The sequence below is a fragment of the Scomber japonicus genome, chromosome 15 (assembly GCF_027409825.1).
Source record: "Scomber japonicus isolate fScoJap1 chromosome 15, fScoJap1.pri, whole genome shotgun sequence".
Classification (NCBI taxonomy): Eukaryota; Metazoa; Chordata; class Actinopteri; order Scombriformes; family Scombridae; genus Scomber; species Scomber japonicus.
The window spans coordinates 21,227,524-21,249,946 of NC_070592.1; the positions used below are offsets into that span (position 1 = coordinate 21,227,524).

Genomic DNA, 22,423 nt, shown 5'->3' on the forward strand with positions numbered 1-22,423 from the left:
ATGCTGAGCATCTGCAGCTTTGGAAGTGTGGGAGTTTATTTACATGCACTAATAGATCATTTTAATTGCTACTATCAAAGATTTGAAATAGAATGAATGAAATGATGAGGAGATGAAAGGGATGAGCCTGACTAAATGAGTCTTTTTCCATTTCCCCACATGATACAGAAGAACATTAGATTTTACAAAAGGTTCCTTTTTATTGGTTTGGGTTTACCTGAACAGCCAGGAGGAAAAAAAAACCCTTTTTACAGATGATTATATAAAGAACAATAAATAGCTTCTGTTGATGAACAAATCAGTCATTAAATCGCTGACACCCTGTAGAAAGTTGACAGTGGCATAGGAAGCCCATTCGGACTGTAACTGATTAGTATTGAGAAAAGTCAGTATTTCTGTAGGAACTTTTATTACTCACTGAATTCATTAACACAGGATTTCTGTTGGTGCATATCGTAACCCATTCCTTTTTCTCTACATAATAATCAACACACATTTACAAAGATTTACAGCACTGCATTGTGGGAGATGGGAGTGCCCATCGGGATATGCTGTTGCCAGGCAACAAGAGGAAGAGATAAAGCTAGTTGTTAGTTTCTAAAATGAGACTTGGGTAGAAAGCGGGTATTGGAGGAGGAGGAGGGGGTGTGAGGGGGTAAGGGGAGGCAATGTACACATGAGGTAAATCAGGGATTTCACTCAAGTTTACAGATGAAGATACTACATTTTACAAAAGGTACAGTACATTATTGAGTGTGAATTTGGACTGCAATCATTTATTGGTCATTTGCACAGTTTTAAGGCATTAGGTGTGATGTTGCAAAAGAGACAAGGCATTTTAACTTCAGAACATGTCACAATATTGTATATATAAAACCATTTCAAGTGACCACGATGTAAAAGAACACCATCTTTCACCACACTTGGTTTTCAGGTCCTCTCAGCTCATAGATACTGTGGTGGAAGACAAGGAGATACAATATAAATCTGTTCCTCTTCGCTGCTGGAACAGGGATGGGATATTTGGATGTGGCTGACACTGACATCATCCAAAACACTAGAGAATTCAGAGGGATGGATGTGGGTGGCTGTGAGCTGTAGTTGTCATGGTGATATGGGGATTAAGATCAGAGTATGTCCCATCAGTCAAAACTTCAGGTTGTCAGTTTCGGTAGGGGTGGGGGGTGTACATCCAGTCACCCTAATATTGCCCCCCACCCCCTGTTCTCGATTTTGTTCTACTGAGAAGAGTGGTCTCTCGCCTTCTCTCTTTCTCTCTCTCATCCTCTCTCCCAGGTGTCGTGAGCTGCTGACAGAGAGACGGATCTCTAAACATTGGGTCCTTTGATCGTTCCCGCCTCCTGTAGTCTCGGGGAGGTGTATGCTGATGCTGCCAGACACATTGCCGCCTCACAGAAGCCTGGGAGACCTGACGAACCCGCCTTTCCGGGGCGACCGGCCTCTCCGGCTGATCCCTGAGGTCCTCTCTCACCAGGCCTACCATCCCGAGCCACACCATCAACACCAGGAGGACCTGCGGGAGGCAAGTATTCATTTTAAGTGATTTTGGAAAATGAAAAATGATTAACTACAAGTTCAGGTTGTCACTACTGAAAACTTTCAAGGATGATTACATCCACTGAAGTGTTACAATTTAGAAAGCTATCATGATATCTTATTGCTTTATTAATTTTCATCCGTACAACCCATTTCAAGAACTTGAGTGGTTTCTAATCAAGAAAATACCACTTTCAACTTAAATTACACGTGTGTACTGTATATATGCATATATTTACCCTGTGTGTATGCATGCATCAGGGAGTGTGAATCCGAATTAGTGTGTACTGCTGAAATCCTATTACATTCTCATTCAAGAGCATCTGTTAAATGACTGAAGTTAATGATGCTTTTAAAATGCCTTTGAGCAGGCTCTCCTGTGGCAAGAGCTGTAATGCAAAGTCCTTCACTTTCTTGTTTCCCCTTTCCTCCTCTTAACCTTTGGTCAGTAAAACATACATAAACTGCATAGTGCAATGTTTATGCACTTTATGCACACATAAAATCCCACTGTATGACATTCCATGTATGGGAGGACTCAGCTCTTACCCTGTAATCCTGGGGGTCCTGGTGGTCCAGGATGGGGTTTACCAGGATCTCCTCTATCACCCTTTGCCCCTCTCTTTCCTGGTTAAGACAAAAGAGGATGAGATGTGAAAAGCTGTCTATTCTATAATATTTACATATTTTTATGCCATACTGTTCATTTCTACCTTTAAGCCCTGTGTTTCCAATCTGTCCAGGTCCACCAATAATGCCAGGAATACCACGAGGACCAGGCAAGCCATGTGGACCCTGGGAGCCAGCTGGCCCTGGAGGTCCAGGAGGCCCGGGTGGTCCCATTACACCTGCTCCACCGAGCACAGCCCTCTTTGCGCTCACCGCTACAGCTGCTAGCCTCTCTGTGACAGAGGAGACAGCATCATCATTGATGAGATTTTGATTGAATTACCTTTGATGATGGGCAACTGCATGCTCTGGAGATGAAAGCAGTTTCGGAGAAATGAGCTAATCTAATATCCCCTATGGACATCAAAGGTGAATATTCAGGTCTAGGCGCTCACCCTGCAACATCTTCAACACCACTTCAATGATATGCTGGTCAGATGCATCGCGTCCCTGGAGAGAGGAAGAGCAGAATCAGACAACAATTTCTCTGGCATCGCTTTCCAATATCACATTTCCATTATTGACCAAGTACATCAATAAATGCTTATATACGTATATGTTCCATGCATCACACATCAAGAGTGAACTGGACTCACTGTTGATCCCTGAATGCCTGGCATGCCAGGTACTCCTCGCTCTCCATTGAGTCCCCTAGGACCAGGCAGTCCTGGTGGTCCCATGTCACCTGGTTTACCAGGGTCTCCAGTTGGACCGTTGTGTCCAAGATCACCCCTCACTCCTTGCTGCGAAGAGAGAAATGTTAAGGATGAGTGAGTATACATAAGAAATGCAATGATTTGAGATGCAAAAAGGAAGAAACAAGTCTGGCATACAGATTACTGCACAGTGTGATGCTTACCTGTCCTTTGGGCCCGGGTTCACCAGACAAACCCTGTCACAGCAATGAGAAACTTTGTCATTTTCACATTCATCATTTCCATCATCATTTCTGCCTCAGAGACACTCATTGAGCAATAATTCAAGAATGAATGTTCTAAATGAATGCCTAAAATGCTGCTTCAAAGAGCCAACGTGCATCACTGCTTCACTGTCATGTAAATAGCTCATTTGCCATCTGGATTATTACGGGGATTTGCATGCAAATTCAAAAACAGACTTCCTCTTCTTCTTAACTTCGGTATGGTTATAAAATTCTCTGCTATATATCATTCTGCTTTGATGCCTTTAAAGCAAAATGTTTGAACTTCCTTATCTAAAGCCTGCAAGTTTTAGTGTTTTGTAGATTCCAAGACTTTTGGTGGTTCTTTATAACAAGAAGTCTGAAACAGCTTTAAGTTGTGCGGTAATGATCTTTACCTTTTCACCTTTCTCGCCAGCCAGTCCCTCAACACCAGGGTCACCCTAAAAGTGACAGAGAGAAAACGATTTTAAAATGGAGTGGGAGAGAAGGATGACTATAAAAAAGATTTGTCAGGATTGGAGCTAAAATACAGCACACTGTAAGAGATATGTGTCTGACAATCCAGTTTAAAAGATAATGACTCACAATGTCTCCTTTCCCCCCAACTTTTCCTTGGAAGCCCTGGAGAGAGAAATGGTTTGAGTACATGTAAATGTGGTCAAATCTAAATTATAATATCCTAAATATTGATTGCAGCAAGAGACACCAGAGACCACAAAGTAAGAAATATGTTGTCTGATCTCTAAAACAAGGACAATGAGAATGCTTAGATTATCATTTATATTACTTGCCTCAAACTGTGATTTACTGTGGATTGGTGTGACTTTTATTCATGGGTAAACACTGCCCCCATTGGACAAATCTATGTAACTAAACTATTATAAAGTATGTTTGAGTACAGGCAATGTTACACATGAATTCCCAAAGCAATATACAGTATGTATTTGTTTCTGCACACAGACCTTGTCTCCCTTGGTTCCACTAAGGCCCTGGGCACCTGGAACACCAATGGGTCCTCTTTCTCCTTTGATTCCCTGTCAGGAGACATTAGAGATATAATCAGTTTCAAATATGTTTAAAAAGAGAGAGCAAATGTTTAAAAAGAGACAGAAGCAGCTTACAGGCTTGCCGTCGATTCCTTGTGGTCCAACTGGTCCTCTTTGACCTCTATCACCCTGCGGAAGTCAGATGAGATGAGTATGTCTGCTTTATAATGTAGCAAAAGATGTTAGTGTTTTAATATAACTATTTGGGATCTTTACCTTGGGTCCAGGAACTCCCTCCATACCAGCCTCACCAGGAAGACCAGGCTCACCCTATGAACAAGCAGATGACCCAATTTAGCACAAGGTCTCAATTGCAATGCATGAAAACACTGATGTGTTGTCTATGTCTTTGTTTTTACCAGAGGTCCAGGCGCACCAGACATGCCAGTGTGACCCCTAGGTCCTGGTTCACCCTAATAAGGGAAATTAAATTACTTTAATACAGGTAAAAGGTATACATTTCATGCAAAAAAGAAGGTTGAAAACAAGTTCAAGATGTTATATGATTTTGTAAAAGGCTTACCTTAAATCCAGCTCCACCCTTTGTCCCAGGACTGCCAGGTAATCCCTATAGAGAGAATTAACAAGAATGAAAAAAGTGCAAATCAAAGTTACATCTGTATCTTGGGTGATAGGCTGGTGGTCTAATGATTAGGAAGCAAACCATATCAGGTTTGATTAAGTGTGTGGGTATGTCATACCCCTTTTCTCTTTACCTACATTTCGCTATATACAATCAAATCAAGGTAAAAACTCTCAAAAATAAAACCTAAACGTAAACCTATGTCTTGTATTCTTGTATCTTTACTTCAACATTATATTAAGACACTATGGTTCATATGTTTGAAATACTGGGAGGAACTCAGTGCTATAGGTACTAAATGTGGATGTTTGTACATCTATGCTGGTAGTGGGTGGTAATAATGCTACTGCCTAATATACTGTAACATATACTGTAACTATAATGAAAATAGACTGAGTCACAGCCATAGCCATACCCTGCATCAGGTTTCCTTGCAGTGAAACTGTGAGCATAGGTGGGTGTAATGGTATATCACAGCAGAGTATAAAGGAGGCTTAGTTATGGTGTTTGAGTTTGCAGCAGCGTTAGTGTCACCGCAATGACCACACAGCAAAGTGTGCATCTCATGCTCCATTACCCCTTATTCAAAATGACGTGCACACAATCACACACACACACACACACACACACACACACACACACACACACACACACACACACACACACACACACACACACACGTACACACACACGTACACACGTACATGTGTATACCCACTGGTCTGATTGTGATAAATCACTTGAGGTGGGAGGGAGAATGCTGTTTCAAGGTGGCTTAAATTCTAAAACAGCCTGGGTCACAGGGTCACTGTTAACATGGAATAGTGCCCAGAAAACAAAACATACCAAAATGTATAGGCTGCTTCACTCTGGTTTTCTGCTTGTGTTCTGGCTTTGCTGAATTGTGGAAGAGAACAGAATGATCCCCTTCGTAGTATGAGTGACAATAAGCGTTTACAGAGAGACTTATTTGCATATGACTTTAGTGCCATTACTGAACCAACCTTAGACAAACATACATTAAAGGATCACTCACCGCTGTCCCCTGAGGACCAGGAGGACCAGGCATCCCAGCCTGGCCAGGGCCGCCCTGCAGACAGAAGGAACATAAGAAGAAGATAAGAAAAATTGTCATCTTCCTCTGAGATTGAAGTTTCTCATCATTATCACAGCTGGCAACCCGTACCTTCATTCCAGGAATACCAGGTGTGCCATCTTTTCCATCAATACCAGGCAGACCCTGAAAAAGCAGGCGCATGAGTCAGTGGACTTCATTTGGCAAACTCTCCAAACACCGTATCAACTGTGTAGTGCATAAACAAAAGTGTATTCACTCACATTTTCTCCCTTTTTGCCTACTGCACCCTGTGGGCCTTGGATACCTCGGCTGCCCTGCAGAAGATAACCAAATCAGTGTCAGTGTATTCGAAATGCCCATCAGGATCACTGGGCCCATTCAAGCTCTGAGAAATATTTAATCTCTTTTTGTGGGCGCCTCAAATTTTGACAATAATCTTCAAAGAAAAACACTTGCAGAGTCACCTACTTTGTCTCCCTTGTCTCCTGCCTCTCCAGGTGGTCCCTGAGGTCCCTCCTCACCCTGCAAACAATAGAGAGAGATTTAGAGTACCTAAGGTGTGTGTGTATGTGTGTATCTGATCTTCTATAAGTAGTTGAGTCTGTGTTTGTGTTGGTGTGTGCAATCTTACAGGAGGCCCAGGAATTCCGACAGGTCCGGTGATGCCCTTATAACCACGAGGACCCTGAGAAAGAACAAATAAGACTGGGTCATAACCTAGTATGTTGCTGGATCGTGTATACAATTATACAGGGCTTTTAATTTGAAACAACGGACACAGGAAGTAGCCCCCAGGGAGTGCACCACGCATTGACTGAACAAAATTTGACATAAGGTCTCTCTCTACTCCAAATTCAGACTTGTGTATTTGCTAGTTCAGACTTGGCAAGTTCAACTCAGGAGCACATACTTCAGAGGATGGGAGGACACAGTACGACCACTCTGCAGTTGGAACAGCAGTGTACTTTCTGAAAGCAGCAGCTCAGCTTTAACTCAACTGCCTGACTGTACTGTGACTAAACAATCTCAACTCAAAGCTCCACTGACACTTTTTTTTCCTGACAAAAAATAACTTCAGTGACAGAGAGAAGCAGTAACTTGTTACTGTTATGTTATTCTTAACATAATGTAACTATAATAAAAATACAAAATGGAATTAAACATGGGCTAATCTGTTCATTTTAGAAATGTGATTTTTAGATTTTGAAATGTGATAATAGCCCAATAGGTAGCACTGTTGTTCTGTCCAGTAAAAACATGAAGCTTCATTTTTCATTCAGACAAACTAATGTACTGTAGCTCCTCACATCTCCGAAAACGTCTGAACAAATTTCCAAATAGGTGTTTTGTGGATGAATTGACCCCATATTGGGAATCTAAATGGTTACTTTCTCGCCTAAAATTTTTAAAACTTAATAAAATGACATATAAGTCTTACAGCGAAAATTACAATGGCTTTACTTCCGCTATTACTGCTGGTTGGTGTGAAATGCATTCTGAGACTTCGGCTGACTAATGGTATAACTTCATCAGTCAGTCAGTCAAGGACTTTTGTGTTCATAAGGCTGGCACCACTGTTATGATCCAGCCAAAAAAGAGCGATCAATCACTTCAGATCAGAGAAGATGCTAAGTCACGGCAGCCTACTATTCATTGTGATAAAGGGGTAATTAGGGCTTAACTCACTTCACTAATGGGAGCTACACAAAGAGCCAGCCACTCTTGCTTTGGCACTAAGCCGGGGCGCTAACTTGGCTAACGCGGCTAATGTTAACAGTAAGACGGATGGTTACAGCGGATCATTAACTACAGATGGAGGCACCGTGGACCCAGACAACCCCAACTCATTAGAGGAGGGGAGAGATTTGTGTTAGCATCATTTCCATATGTCCCCATTGCTGGTAATGGATGATGTTTGTATAGTGGGGGCAGGTCTGACTGTGCCTCTTTTGTGCTCATCTAAGAACGAGGACAGCGTAGTACCAAAAAAAGAAAGAGGACAAAAAAAGTTTAATTTGAACGTGAAAAAAGTAAAAAGAAATGCTGGTACTCACCGCCTCTCCTTTGGGACCCATCATTCCTGGATAACCCCTCAGGCCCATTGGACCCTTAGGACAAAGAAAAACAAGTTAATGGAAAAACTGACCCTTAGAATATGAGGTTCCGTCAGTCCAACATAATACTACGCCAAAACAAAAACCTATATTTGTAACTTTTTCAGGGGACAAAAACTTGAATTCTCTGCATACCGGAGGTCCTGGGATGCCCTGCTCCCCAGAGATGCCCACTTCTCCCCTGGGTCCCTGGTGGAGGAAAGAAAAAGAGCAGGCCATTAGTCATTCTATTTCTCTGCTGCTCTCTGCAGAACAGGTGCTTGCTACCAATCATGGCACATGAAAACATTTTCAAAAAGTTGTAGGAGGTCTTGAAAAGCTTCAGGCAGATCAATAGAGACTCATGTTTGTGCACAAAATATGAAGCCAGAATGGATTGTTTAGCATAAAGAAAAACTAGACACAGTCTGGAATGCAACAGCCCATAAAACCACAACTCGTTTTTACATTTTTGTAGTCTAAAATATATACAAGATATAAAGTGTTCATTTTGGGAGTTTCAGAGGTGTTGCCAGGTAGATTTTTGAAGTTAACCCCCTGCTTTGAGTCTTTATGCTACGGTACGTTAAACTACCCATCTAAGTTTTCCACTAGTCTGAATATCATTGTGATACTATTCTATGAAGTCTTCAGTATTAAATAGTAAATAGTGGTATAGCAACTGCGAAGATCAGCGCTAAAGTGCAACCTTGAGTTTCACCAAGCCTTCTAAAACACTGGTCTGCTTGGGAGGAGTGGTAACTTGGTGCATTGAGTGTTTTGAGCGTCTAAGCACTGCCAGAAGGCTCCTTGTGTGGGAAGATCAGAGGTTAATACCTGGGGCTTGGCTAGCTGTTCCCTAGGAGCTCACTGTGTGCTCATTAGCTCTGCTTAATACAGTGAGGTGAGGAAGCTGCACGAACCCTGACTCTCTCATCCTCCCCTTCATGTACCTGGCTCTTCACCACCTCTTTCATCTGGCTTGCTGCATGCCGACTGCATGGCCAGGGCCAGGCCTGACTAATCGCAGCCAGATTAGTGCCAGTCATGTGCCTCAGGGGGCTTCATTAGAGCTAATCCTTGCCTCTGCTGGTACTGAATGGTGGGTGAGTTTTGCAAGACTGTACAGCATGTACTTGTTTGGGTTTTGCGTGTATCCACTCTCAGCAAAACTGAGATGTAGCGCAGCTCACCGATTTTCCAATGCTACCAGGCTCTCCCAGAATACCGGCACGTCCTTTGTGTCCCTAGAGGGCAACAATCGGTCAGTTTAGTGTCATAACAATTTTTAAATGTTCCATAATTATTGATACTGAAAAATACTGTGTAAACTGTGTGTATGCTTATTTCTCCAGGGTGAGTTGAAACAGAAAAGCAAAGTACACACCTTGACTCCTTGTAGTCCCTGGGGGCCCTTAGGTCCTGCTGGACAGTTAAGAGGACACTGTTGTCGAGAGGAGGAAATATATGGATTATGAAATGTGAAATTACGTCAAAATAGATTTGCAGAAAGAAGATGTCATTAGATCTTACCTGGAAGTCTGCACTGCCCTCCTCTCCACCAATGAACTTCCCAGGAGGACCCTAGATGGAAAAAGGATAGATGGATGGATGGATGGATGGATGGATGGGTGGATGGATGGATGGATGGATGAATGGGTGGATGGATGGATGGGTGGGGGTCTGTCACCTGGTCAAAACTGACTCTACTCCCACAAGCTGAGTCAGCACTCTCTCTGTCTATCTATTTCTCCTTCCATTTTTCCTTCTCTCTGTTTATAGATTGAGTTAGAGAGTAAAGTATCTCTACAGGGGCTGATGTATTCCTGCTACAGTCAGATGAGACAGCCCACTGATCTAATGGGGGTTTATTTACCGTAGGATAGCACTAAAGCTAAACAAATACACTCCCCTGGGCTAGGAACATCACTCTCAATGAAGACACCCCCCCCCCTCCTTTCCCTTCTTAGAACCATTCAGAGATGCACACAGGAGAGTACATACACCATTGGAAAATAGACTTGAAAGTGTACTGCTGTATTTCACCACTTGGGACCAGTATAAGAAGCAGTGAGCTCTAATTGTGCTAGGTGTTTGTTCTCATACAGGTGCATTTTAAAACAGTTGCTACAGGTTCTGATGAGCAGAGTACACTTAAACAGCATTAGCAGGCTGAATTAGCTTTTTCTTTGATTTGTACTTTTACACTGTGATCCCTTTCACTAAGGTAAGCTAACTGCAATTACACTGATGTAACTATACACTTTATAAAGGCCAGTGAGCTCCTGGTAGCTCATCCATCACTTACTCTTGTCTTCTCTGAGTGGCACTTTTTTATCGACCATTTAATAATGGTGGCTATTAGAGCTAAACCACTAAAGTGATGATATATTGGCCGATATTCGCTTATTGCAGATATACATGTATCAGTTTCAATGGATATATTGGCTGAAAAATAACAAATATATAATAAATATCTTTATCTTTAATATTATGTTAAAAGTAATTAAGAAACAGTGTCACAAATGCATAAATCATTTTACTTTTCAACTCCTTATTTTTGAAATGACAGTATCACATATTGATATGAAGGTATCAGCCTCAAAAATCCACTGACTATGTGTTCTGCTCCAACCAGAGTGGTGAACTGTATTGAGTTTCAAAATGTGAACAGTGAGTTAAGTGGAATGTATACAGTTGGATGGCATTATATGGTGGTAAACAAAAAATGGAATAGGTACAATATATTTAACGTACCCTGAAAAGATTATCTTCTTGAATTTACAGAATGGACAAAACTGCAGGTATATCTGATACAATCCAGGTTGTATTTTGCGTTGTTTGTAAATCATTTTATATGTTGTTTATTGCAATGCACTGTATGTGTTCCTGTTATCTAAGTGCATCCCCTCCACTACAACATGATAAGATGTGGTTGTAGCTCTGCTCACTAGATCTTCAGTTGAATGAGGGTTATCTTTGTTCCATTAGAAATTAGAGGAACAGGTGACCACAGGTGACCTACACAGATATTTCCAAGAAAAAACAGTCATGAGTGAGCACTTACTGGTTTGCCAGGAGGTCCCGGAAGTCCTGGAGCTCCAGGTGGTCCCAGAATACCCTAGATAGATAAAGCATAGGAAAGAAAGAAGCTGTGAATAAAAAGCTTAAGACCTAAGGAGCCTGAGAGCTTATAACCGTTTTGTATAAGATGTTAAGATGTTTGTCAGTCATTCAGGCAGTGGAATAAACAGCAGCCAGTGTTCTACCTTTGGTCCATTTGGTCCAATTTCACCAGGAAGACCAATTGGCCCTGGAGCACCCTATACAGAGAGTGACAGAGACAGAGAGAGTAAGAGAGAACATACTCTTCACCAGCCACTAAATTATTTCCACACCTTATAGTAAAGTCATTAAGTGATAAAGGGATAACTGTATAATACCATACAAGCTACTTACAGAAAGTCCTGGAAGGCCGGGTCCCTGTGTGGACAGAAGGCACAAGGGGTTAAATTACTGTATAACAAGTGGGACCAATTCGTCAAAGTATCAATTAACGCTTGCGAAAGCCAATTAATAATGGCAGAAGTAATTCAGTAATGCGTGTGTGCATAGTGTCAGAGCGAAGGGTAAACAGCGCTCAAGATGAACAGAGACACAGAGGACAATCAGTTTATGTTTGCTGTGTCTTTTGGAATTAATTATAAACAAAGTAATTAAGTAAGTAAGCCTTCTTGGAGGAAGAACAGCCCACAGGGCAGGATCTCCTGTCTTTGTAGCATGAGGCAGCTGGATGTACAAGCACACCCCCCCAGACAGGATGCCTATTAATGCTAAACAAAGGATTTAACTAATAATGTTGCACTCAAGCATGACATTGGATGACTCTGGAATTAATGTTTGAATATGGTGTATGATGTCTAATAGATGGACAATGAGCTCCACCTAGTGGTGTCAGAATGTGTTACAGTGAGTGTGATGGCTAGATGCTAACTTTGCAGCAGTGAACCAATTAGCGTCACACTACTGGTGTGTATGAATTCAGCTGTTGCATTTAGTGTTGTTTTATGATAATACAGACATGATGATGTGGATCATTGACAGCTCTTTTCTACTACATTAAGGATTGTGTAGTAATAAGGTGCATATCAGCTCAGCTGCAGAAGGCATATGCCACATCTGGAAAAAAATAAATCCAAAAGGGGGCACAGCTGGTCAGGCATTCAGGCATGAAGAAAAAGGGACTCGGGAGGTTGCCTTATGAGAGCAGCTGGGTTACAATATGTGTGTTGGGAAACTGACTAGGCTTCAAACAATACTTAATTCGGCCTGTCATAACTCATTTTCATTTTCACTCAAGTATCATGACAGCCTCATAAGATAAAACGTTATCTAATTTGTTATACCTTGTTTATACGGTATACAATATCCATTAAAATATATATTAGGTATCCACTCATCATACCAACTTTATAGCAGGAGAGAGGTCATAGATATCAAATAGTTTACTTACAGGAAGGCCAGGCTCGCCACTTGGTCCAGACAGACCCTGTGGACAACATAAAACACATGGTGATGAATACGATTCAGGGTATGCAGTTGGACATGAGATTCAATGCTTTATCATAATGAAAGTCTAATTACATGTTATTATGGATGAAAATGTTATATTGAACTTTTTAAAAACTTCTTTCTATTGTATGCTAGTTTATATATTCACTCAAGTACATTTCAGAGGCAAATATTTTACGTTCTACTTATTTAACTGTCAACTATATTTCAAATGAAGATTTATTATTAGTTTGTATAATATGCCGGATCGTTATAGAGTAAAGAATTCACTAGTATGTAAAGCTACCCCATGAAAAAGCTGCTCACACATTAATACATCAGCTCATTAATAATACTTCATAACTTTTAAATTTCGATGCATTTTACTTAAGTAAAGGATCCTTACAACCACTGCTCTTTTTTAAATTAAGATCATTTAAATGAAGATTAATACTATTCTAGAATCAATATCAACATGTTAAATGAGTTTCATGCTTCCACAGATTAGCAGCATTAGAACTAAATCTCATTTCAGGTGCACAGTTACAACCAGACACTTGCCTTAGGGCCAGGGCTCCCAACGGGGCCTCGGTCACCCTTTGCTCCAATCAAACCCTGGGGGCAGACAAAAAGAGATGAAGGCAGGTGGATGCAGTATGCTGTAATTGTGTATAGTGGTCAGGCCAAGGAAGATAAAATATTGGGGGTAAATAGAAAATAATAATTCACCAGTGTGCTTTCTATGAGCTATGTATGACTTGAATTCACATAACAATATGACTAATCACACATTTGATCGAAGCTGACACTGTTCTTGTAAGTAATTAGGAAACAAACCCGAGATTGAGATTCCAGAGCGGATTACTGGCTAAAGCTCTAAGGAATGTGTGTGTGTGTGTGTGTGTGTGTGTGTGTGTGTGTGTGTGTGTGTGTGTGCGCGCGTGTCTGTGCTTCAGTTAGCATGTGATCATGAGGCAATGACATTTCCCTCTAATCGAGACTTGAATTTGCCTTCAGAAAAGCTGCACAAAAGTATAATCAGACAAAATCAATAGCTTAAGTGCCAAATAGCTTAAAAATCATTTAAAACTCACTGGCTTGTCCATATCTACATCTGCTTGCTATCTGTGATTACTGTAAATAAGATGAACGTAATTAGTAATAATGGGTTTGACATCAGGTCTATTGACCTCATCATGTAGTTTGAAAAGGTTCAGGTAACACTTTCCCCACACAGGACTTCTGTATGACTGACAAATCACCATGCTCACAATAAACCAATAGTTAGAAGTTCAAGGGTCATGACAATATTTCTGTTGCAAGCCAGTCCAGAGGGATTTTTTTATAGCCTGTGAAAACAGCTCAGTAAGAACATTGCAGCTTAATGTAGCCTAACGATTTTTTCTTGAATTGAAAATCCCTAATGTAAAACAGGGCTATGAGACTTTGTTATGTCAGATTAAATATTAGACTAACACAAAAACAAAGGCTTAATGTAGCTTAATAACATACATTTTTGATGACCTTTTTAATAATACATTTTATTATGCACACCCTACTGACTTCATAATAATTTAAAGTTACCCTGTGGAGTTTTTATTGTAAGCTGTTTTGATTACATTCAACATTTCTCACCCAAATGCATTGTGTGCACTGTGCAGCCTTGAGGTGTTACAAACATCGTTAATGCATTCTCTACCTCATAAAACATCATAAAACAGTTTTGCTTACATCAGCTTGTGGGTGTATTTGACTTTTCTCCTTTTTCATTTGCACACTGCAAACTAGAACAACAGACTTTATTACAGCCACTGACTTGCCATCCTCTCGTGGCAGCAAAAATGTGTCATGTCACCCCCAAATACATAAACCCTCTCATCAAAATATTGCTCCACAGTGCCACGGGTGGTCAAAAATACTACATGGTACCTTAAAATTTTAACCTCAGAGTACTGTTTTCTCACATATTTCTTCAAAGGTTGTTTTTTTGTTAATCAAGTGCTGTGAGCATTAATTAAACCTCTCAGAATGTTTTTCTTTTCAAGATTTTTTTCTTATCACTTCAGAAGCGTTTTCACAGTTATTTTCTGACTTCTTGCACTCCTCTCTCTTTTTATCCTCTCATATACACTGCACACTCATAAAATTCAGTTTACTTACATCAATGCCGTTCTCTCCTGGAACTCCATCAGGACCTGGCTCTCCTGGCTCTCCCTTTTGTCCCTACAGTAAAACGCACACTATTGTTATGAACAAAACCAAGTGCAGATAAATGAAATATTTAATTTTTTTAAGATCAACTTCAACAAACTGTAAAGTACAAACTTACTGGTGGTCCAGGGGGGCCAGGAGGTCCTTTATCTCCCTGCAAAGAGAGATAGAGAAATATTAACTCTTAACTCTGGTAATTATTGGGTGTGGCGTGACTAACAGTCTTTCATTCTAAAATGTCTTCCAAATGATTTTTCTTTTCAGTTGACAGGTGCTAAAAGTTATGTGGCTTTCCACGTTTGTTCTCACAAAAATACATTTGGCAGATTAAAGTGCCTCTAATGTGTCAAAGGTTAGCCTGGTATTGTAAGTTTGTGTAGTTGGACATCACAGTACCTCTGTCCTCAAATGGACATCACAGTACCTCTGTATAAATATTGAATGTATTAAGCGCTAATATATAATATGTTCTTTCAGTCAACACATACAGTAGTAAGAGAGGCTCCTCTTCAAGAATTCACAATAGTGTGATCAGCCTTTAGACAAAGGCTTTGTACAAATGCTGATTCTCCATCAGCTCCCACTTTTCTTTTAGTTCTATTATGATGTGGACCAAGAAAATGGAACTGTGGAAAGACAGTCTAGAAAATGAGAGACATGTTACATCTGCCAGTTTGGAGAAAGCAGAATAGCTTTTTTTGCAAGACGAGGTAACAGGAGGTGCTAAATGGGAAATGGACAATAATATACTATGTTATCCTGGTTGTATTCTGGCAGCAAACTGATACTGACAATAAACTCAGCTCTTGATCAGTCCCAATTCAAAACTCACAGCATATCTGTGGTTAATGCGTATATTTGTGATAGTACAATTATACCAAAGACTTTCAATTCAACGTTTTCAATTTAAAAAAAAAATGAGATGATCAAAACAAATCAAATGCCTGATCACATCTGGTTTAGGATCATGCAACAGAAACCAACACCTGATTTTTGCAGGCAGTTAGTGTCCTGCTCCACCATCCCAGCAGCCTATATTTATAAAACCTGCATGTAGTTAACCCTAAGAATATCTCAAATGTATCACATTACTGTGACACAAACCCAGACCCACTCCTGGACTGAGCAAGGGTCTCTTCTCAAAGACCCCTCTCTATTGGGAACAGAGCTCTTTTGTGCCTGTGTGTTTTCATTTGCAGTGCCCTCTGCTGGTAAGACTTCAATACTGCAGAGAAGCACTAAGTTGGTATTTCTCCAGCACAATGATGGTCTTTGTGACAAACTTGTTGGGCAAACTGGTGTGGATACTCACATCAATGCCGTCTGACCCAGGGGTGCCAGAAGGGCCTGGTGGGCCAGGCTGGCCCTGAGGTCCAGGTGGACCCCGCTGAAAGAAGCAAAAAGAACTATTTTAATAATGTCAGGTAATTTTAAATAACATACTCCTTTACAAACAAAAAAAGACGAAAGTAAAGGTGACAAAACATGCTACAGACAAAATTTCACTTCTTATAGAGATTCATAATGAAGTCAATCTTTTAAAATATATTTTTAGAATATAATTTTAAATGCACAAGTGAAGAAATATGCATGTCATAAATCCCCTTTTTAAATCCAAGAAGCTTGTGTCAAACTAACAGCAAAAGATACTAAAGCATTCAAAAAATATTAAATAAACTGGATGTGCTTAATTACAGATATTATTAATTCACTGTCAAATGGAATCAGTCTAAACTTACATCAAATAAGTAAAATATGGGTGGGTGATTGCACTGTGTGGCATTTTGGACAAAATATCCACTGAAAATGCACTGACTTCAACATGCATCAAAGGAAACCAAAATAATACAATGGGGCAATTTGAAATGTAGTTGGCACAGGAGAGGGGTAAAAATGGGGGATTGAAGAGGAATGTGGGAGGAGGGGTTATGAGAGTGGCAGTGTTTACCACTCTCCCCCCACCTGAAACCCCCTCTTGCCATCTCACTATCTCCTCCGCCTGTCTTGAATTGCATCTCAGTGGATCAGTCATTCCTCAGATGTTACTGAAAAAGTGATTTCTTAATCCAACTTTGAATTCTTCAAGTGTTCAAAAAAATGTGTGAAATTGAAAGACAAAAAAAAAATCAGTGTAATCCTTAAGAGTGAAAACGTCCAGTAGATAACATGTAGGTGTTTGTTTGAATAGAAGCTTTCACACTCAGTGGGCAAAGTCTCTGTGTATGTGTCTGTAACTGGGTCAATGACCACAGACTCATCTTTCATTTTTGCCCATAAAAAAACTCCAAAAATCTCCAATGTTCTCATCACTCTGATAAATAAAAGTCATCTTGGCAAAAAAGTAGCCCAGGTAATGAAAAATCCTTGCCTTCAATCGCAGCTCCTCACTTAAAACTTTAGAAAGGAGTCCGTACCCGAAAAGGTTGACGATCCGCAGTAGATAATCCGTTTTTATTCTGTCTCCACAGCAGAAAAACCTGTTCCAAGCTCATCTTTCTTTTACATGCAAGCCAGGGGGGTCACCACATATCTCAGACATACACGCTGCCAATCAATCGTTTCATTTTACAACATTTTGATCACATCAACCAGCACTAAGACAGCACACAGCTCATAACATCACCTCACTGACACCCAGTGCCTGCTTGCAATTTCCAAGGGCCTATATTCCCACTGAACCCTAGAATAAAGAAGCTATGCCTGAACCAAGCAGGTCTCAAGCTCCCCTGTCCACTTACCACTTGGGCCAGAGCCAGGCACAAGGTCTGCAGTATTACCCAGGTCTTCAGCAAGGCAGAGAGAGCAGCCATGGTCCCTCTCCCCTGTCTGTCTGTCCTCGGTTCACCAAATCCTCTCTTCTAGCTCCTCTTTCCGCTCCCTTACTCCTCTCCAGGCCAGCACAGTGAGGAACTGGTGGGGCAAAGCTGTCTGAGAGGAGGGGGGATGGGGGTTATGTGCACAGCCCCGAAAAAATCCACTCAGGAGGAGAGAGCTGAGTGTGGAGAGGGATGGATGGATGGAGGGATGAGGGGGAGTTCGAGGTGGGGAGGGAGCAGGACAGAGAGAGAGGTGTAATCCTGCCCCCACAGCCGGCCCCTGAAAGCACAAGAAAAATACCCTATGCACCCATCAACACACACGCCCACTCACACTCACATACATACCTATACACACTCAAGATACCTCTGATTTTCTGGATTGGGGGCAGAGAAAACTTCCCAAATGTGCACAGCTTCTGCCAATGTGATTGCAGGCTTTATGAATAATTGGCATATATTTTACAAGGTAAAGCCAATTGCACTAAGAAGATCTTAAGCTCCTCCCAAAACCATGGGAGTAGAGCAGTGAATGAAACCTGTGTGAAACACCTAATCACAGGCCTTCAACAATTTTCTGCGTCTGCTTCTGTCTCTCTCTGTAAAGTGTGACAGAGTTGTTCATTTTTTTCCACACCCCCCGTTTGCATGGTGATGTAAATATTTCCAAACATTTCCCACGTGAGTGTTCTGCTGCATTGATTAGGGGGACCGGTGAGCTCCTTGGATGGTACAGTATGTAAATCATATGGGATGTAATCAGGGACAGAAGATAGTGTCAACTTTGAAAAAACTGTGAACTGCACCCCCTTGGTAAATTGGCTTTAATAGTTCAATGATAGATGGTAAATAATGGCACTCCACCATGTATGCTTTAAAGGTCCATTCAAACTTAGTACACTTACTGACATCTAGTGGCGATTCCATTAAGAGCAGGTTAGTTCCCACAGTAATTGAAAAAGGCCTTTTGAGCCTAAATCAACAAAACTCATGGGAATGTGAAAAAATGAACTTATAGTGACCCCTATTGTACAGAACTTTACATTACATCAAATACAGCAATTACGCTTGTGCCCACTAGGTGGTAGCAAACACACACATGAACAAATGCCAGTCTGCAGAGCTACTTGGTTGCTATGGAGGCCTCCCTGCAGCAACAACTGGGGATTAGACATTTGTTCTCCTCAGGGATGATGAAGACTGTTCTGAGAGGGGATGCATTAGTAAATTGAGATTTATTGCTCACAATAGGGAATCGCAACAGACCCCTCTGAACAACAAATTAGGAAACCAGCACAGTGATGCACTCTGTACTGTATTTGTTTGGCCCATTTTCACTTGTTGCATTTATCACACTCTTACTCTGAACGGTTACAGCCTTTTTCATACTTTTCCTAAAGGGACTAAATATATTACCTTAAGAAAACTTGAAGATACGAGTGGTTATAGTAATTACAGTAAATAGACTTATCAAAATTAAATAAAGGGCATTCATATATATATATACTTAAATATATGTATGTGTGTGTGTGTGTGTGTGTGTGTGTGTGGTATATATTTTGCACTGATTTTACAACCTCAAGTTTTTTTATTTTTGGAGGCGTCTGTTCTGCTCTGTTTGCGCACACAAGGACTCAAGTGTTTAAATCTGACAGTGAAAAAGTACAGTAGGTAACATGGCATGAATGGAGATAAGACAAAATGAACTTCAATAGCACAGTCCTGTAAAGAAAAAAAGAGAAGAAACTGTAGAATCTAAGGATGTTCAAATATAAAAGTTTTAATTCATATCCATAAGTAGCTGCAGATCACAGATATTCATGAAATTTGTGTTTTAAACACTATCTCATCTCTGAGGCCATACATTACATTATGAGGTATTCCTGTTCATCTCTCCATCATATGTTTATACTAAACTTCTATATAAACAGACTGAATGTATATGACAAGACTAGTATTGTGGCTAATAGAATTCAGAGTGCACCAAATCTGCATCTTGCAGGGACCACAAGCAGACATTGTTAATGGTTCTAATTTATTATGCTCTAGTGAACTGTGAAGTGCTTGCCTCAATGCCACAAGTATGTTTCAGAAGTAGCGATGTCAGCAAAGTTCTGTAAATCCAAATGACAAAATAGTATTTTCTTGTAATCCTGATGAGTCACTTCCTTTAAGCAGTTGAAAATTGCAACATCTTGGAATAGTCTAGCACAGATTGTATTAACCCTTTGATGTAGCAATAAGTAACTGAATAACTGAGAAAAAAAATTGTTGATACATGCATTGTAAAGCTTGATGTTAGATTTGCTGCTCTTTGCAAATGTATATTATCATAACAGACTTTGACTCAAAGGAGTACTCCAGTGATTAAGTACTGCACTTCCATGAAGTTGGAGGGCTTGTGAGGGACAGTTTAAAAATCAAATGGCCAAAATTGAAGTGGGGGGCTAGATATTCCACATTTACCATAATGCAACTCCTTAGAATCTTTTTTTTTGGATCTCACCAAAGCTTTTGTGTATTATTTATGGTCATGTTTATTTGCTTACAGTCTTCTTCATCCTTGCTTTTGTTGGTGTAATTCTGTGTTTCATTGACAACATCAACAACAACAAATAGCGGCAGGAATGTAGTTGCATCCTTGCATGTGTGTACTTGTGTGCATGCAGGATACAAATTAAAACATGGACCTGCAAACATTGCTTCATAGTGTTAACATCTGTCAACAGCTACAAAGGATACCATTGAGTAAAATTTGAGCATAAACATAAATGTAAAATTTCTTGATAGTCACATGTAAACCTTCCTACTACATATTTTTATAGACATTATGTGAATATACCATGTTTTTATTAAGCTGCACAGTTGTGTAGTGAGAGCACTATGTAGGTTAATTTGTTTCTCTGATTAACCTCTGAATTTGATGAGAAACTGCATATTTATGGCACTGTACATAACAGCATATACAAATGGAAGAAACTGAAAAAATAGTATTGCATGTTGACAGTACAATACATTGAAAATAATGTTGGTTAATAAGACCTTCTGTCAACTTAATTAAATAAAATAGTCTTTTAGGAAACTGTCTGCTACACATTGGCTGAGCCTGGATAACCAGTATTGCTTTGTTGCTATATGAAAATATGCTATACTGAGCCAATTGTATTTAATTTTTTGGTTTTTTTACAACCAAATCTCAGGCACAAAACACTGTGAGAGCACACGCGCATCATATTTCAGAAAATTGAGAGATCAAATGCATGAAAATGAGTCTATATCCAAAAACCTGCTGCACTGATCTTCTCACGGGTGAAAACTGAAAAGAATCATCATCCAGTTGTTGTCTTTCTCATTACAAATGATTCCCCAGACTCTTCAAACTTTAAAAACAGACAAGGAAAACATTGGCCTCTCCCTATTCTCTCAGTTACTTAGAAACTTTTTCTCCCTGCTCATGTTTAAATTCTTAAGGACTTAACTGACTGATTTTTTTTCTAAATGAAAGAAATCACATATTGTTTTATGCCTGGATAACATACTTTTTGTAGCTTACTGAGAGATGCATGAGACATGCCACCCAAATTCAAGCAGTATGGGATCATACTCATCATCGCCTCAAATGCCCACTCAGTTATTATCTGGCCTGCACACAAATGTACAAAACAGATTGTACAACCACACACATACAGACGCACGTGCATGTTCATGCATTTAAGTAGCGCTTAATTGAAATATTATGAGTGACCAGGGAGGTTTTAGTTATGCGCTGGTATTCAGCTCTCTGCTCTCACTTTTCCTGAGAAAGATTTGTTTCACACAGACAGGCTGTGCGTTTCCCTCTATAATAAGAAGCCAGAGAGAGAGAGAGTGAGAGTGGAAGTCATCATTAAAGTCGACGCCAGGAAGACAGGAAGACACATACACACACAAATACACACACCCACAGTTTCATGATGACAGACAGGGTAAATATTATTCTTGAGTGCAGGTGTGAGGAGTAGCGGTGAAGTGATAACAGAGGTCATTAACAACCCTGCAGGGTTTGGGGCACGACCCTGAAGGCCGTACTGTGTTGAGCCTTCCATTGAAAAGGCATAGTTTACTGTCAGAGCAGAGGGAGTAGTGATACTCACTGACAGACTGATAGTATACAGGGTGAGGATATTAGTCTGTCTGGTATGGAACATTCATTATGGCGTTTCATGGTTATTCGTTTGGTGTGAAAATCCTTACAGTCAGTTGAAGGTTAAAGCTTCTTTGACTCGTACAATCATTCGGGAATTCAGCAGATTGAAGACAAGTGATTTGATTGTCGATCATGAAGCTACAAGTTCAGTGACGTAAAAGCAGAGGTAAATATTCACACATGTGGCTTCAGGCTTTTGCCAGCTTTCTCTTTGTTAACTGGATTTGATCCTAAAAGACACAAGTGAAAGTCTTTATCTATTTTTGCACTTTTTACTGCAATACCACATTCTGAGAAACTTGCACTTGAAGTGCATTTACAATAAAGGCCCCTGTCAGAGAAGTCCAAATCCAACTGAGCACTGAGCCTGCTACCTGAGCTGAACCTGATGTAGTGGCGAGACCCAGCTGTATAGTGAGAACTGGCCCAGAGTCACAGGCTGACAAAGTGATGACTGCTGCAGAGATTAAAAAACACACCGCTTAGCAGCCACTGACCCCAGTCTGAGCTAGGTGAGGTGTTTCTAAGCAACAAAGAACGGCACACATTCCATCTCGGACCAAAGCCCAGAGCTGCGCTCCACCAGCACCACAGATAAGGCAGGAGGGGGAATCAAAGACAGTTTCACACAGCAGATTGTTACTTTTGCTTTAATGTGTTTGCATTGGCTAACATATAAGAATGGTTCATGTTATGACATTATTAGGGCAG

The 22,423-nt window shown here is 40.4% G+C and overlaps 1 protein-coding gene across 1 annotated transcript; it reads right to left on the reverse strand.

Moving 5' to 3' along the window:
* Positions 1-1,328: 1,328 nt before the first annotated feature.
* col9a2 (procollagen, type IX, alpha 2) lies at positions 1,329-17,520 on the reverse strand. Its single transcript, XM_053334139.1, has 32 exons — positions 17,449-17,520; positions 16,023-16,097; positions 14,829-14,864; positions 14,660-14,722; positions 13,061-13,114; positions 12,462-12,497; positions 11,408-11,431; positions 11,218-11,271; positions 11,016-11,069; positions 9,482-9,532; positions 9,336-9,392; positions 9,142-9,195; positions 8,105-8,158; positions 7,910-7,963; positions 6,487-6,540; positions 6,324-6,377; positions 6,116-6,169; positions 5,964-6,017; positions 5,814-5,867; positions 4,718-4,762; positions 4,554-4,607; positions 4,411-4,464; positions 4,270-4,323; positions 4,111-4,182; positions 3,734-3,769; positions 3,544-3,588; positions 3,086-3,118; positions 2,823-2,969; positions 2,622-2,676; positions 2,271-2,459; positions 2,107-2,184; positions 1,329-1,534 (listed from the first exon to the last, which is right to left on the reverse strand). Exons 1-32 carry the CDS (start codon positions 17,518-17,520, stop codon positions 1,329-1,331), a joined length of 2,076 nt encoding a protein of 691 aa, XP_053190114.1.
* Between the last annotated feature and the right edge of the window lie 4,903 nt (positions 17,521-22,423).

Bases quoted from the DNA above. Each gene is read 5' to 3' on its own strand.
- col9a2 (XM_053334139.1), bottom strand. From the start codon at position 17,520: ATGGCTGCTCTCTCTGCCTTGCTGAAGACCTGGGTAATACTGCAGACC. The intron at 14,723-14,828 runs GTAAGTTTGTAC...GTTTTACTGTAG, and splicing joins CTGGCCCCCCTGGACCACCA to GGACAAAAGGGAGAGCCAGG. The intron at 3,770-4,110 runs GTCTGTGTGCAG...TTCTCTCTCCAG, and splicing joins GTGGAACCAAGGGAGACAAG to GGCTTCCAAGGAAAAGTTGG.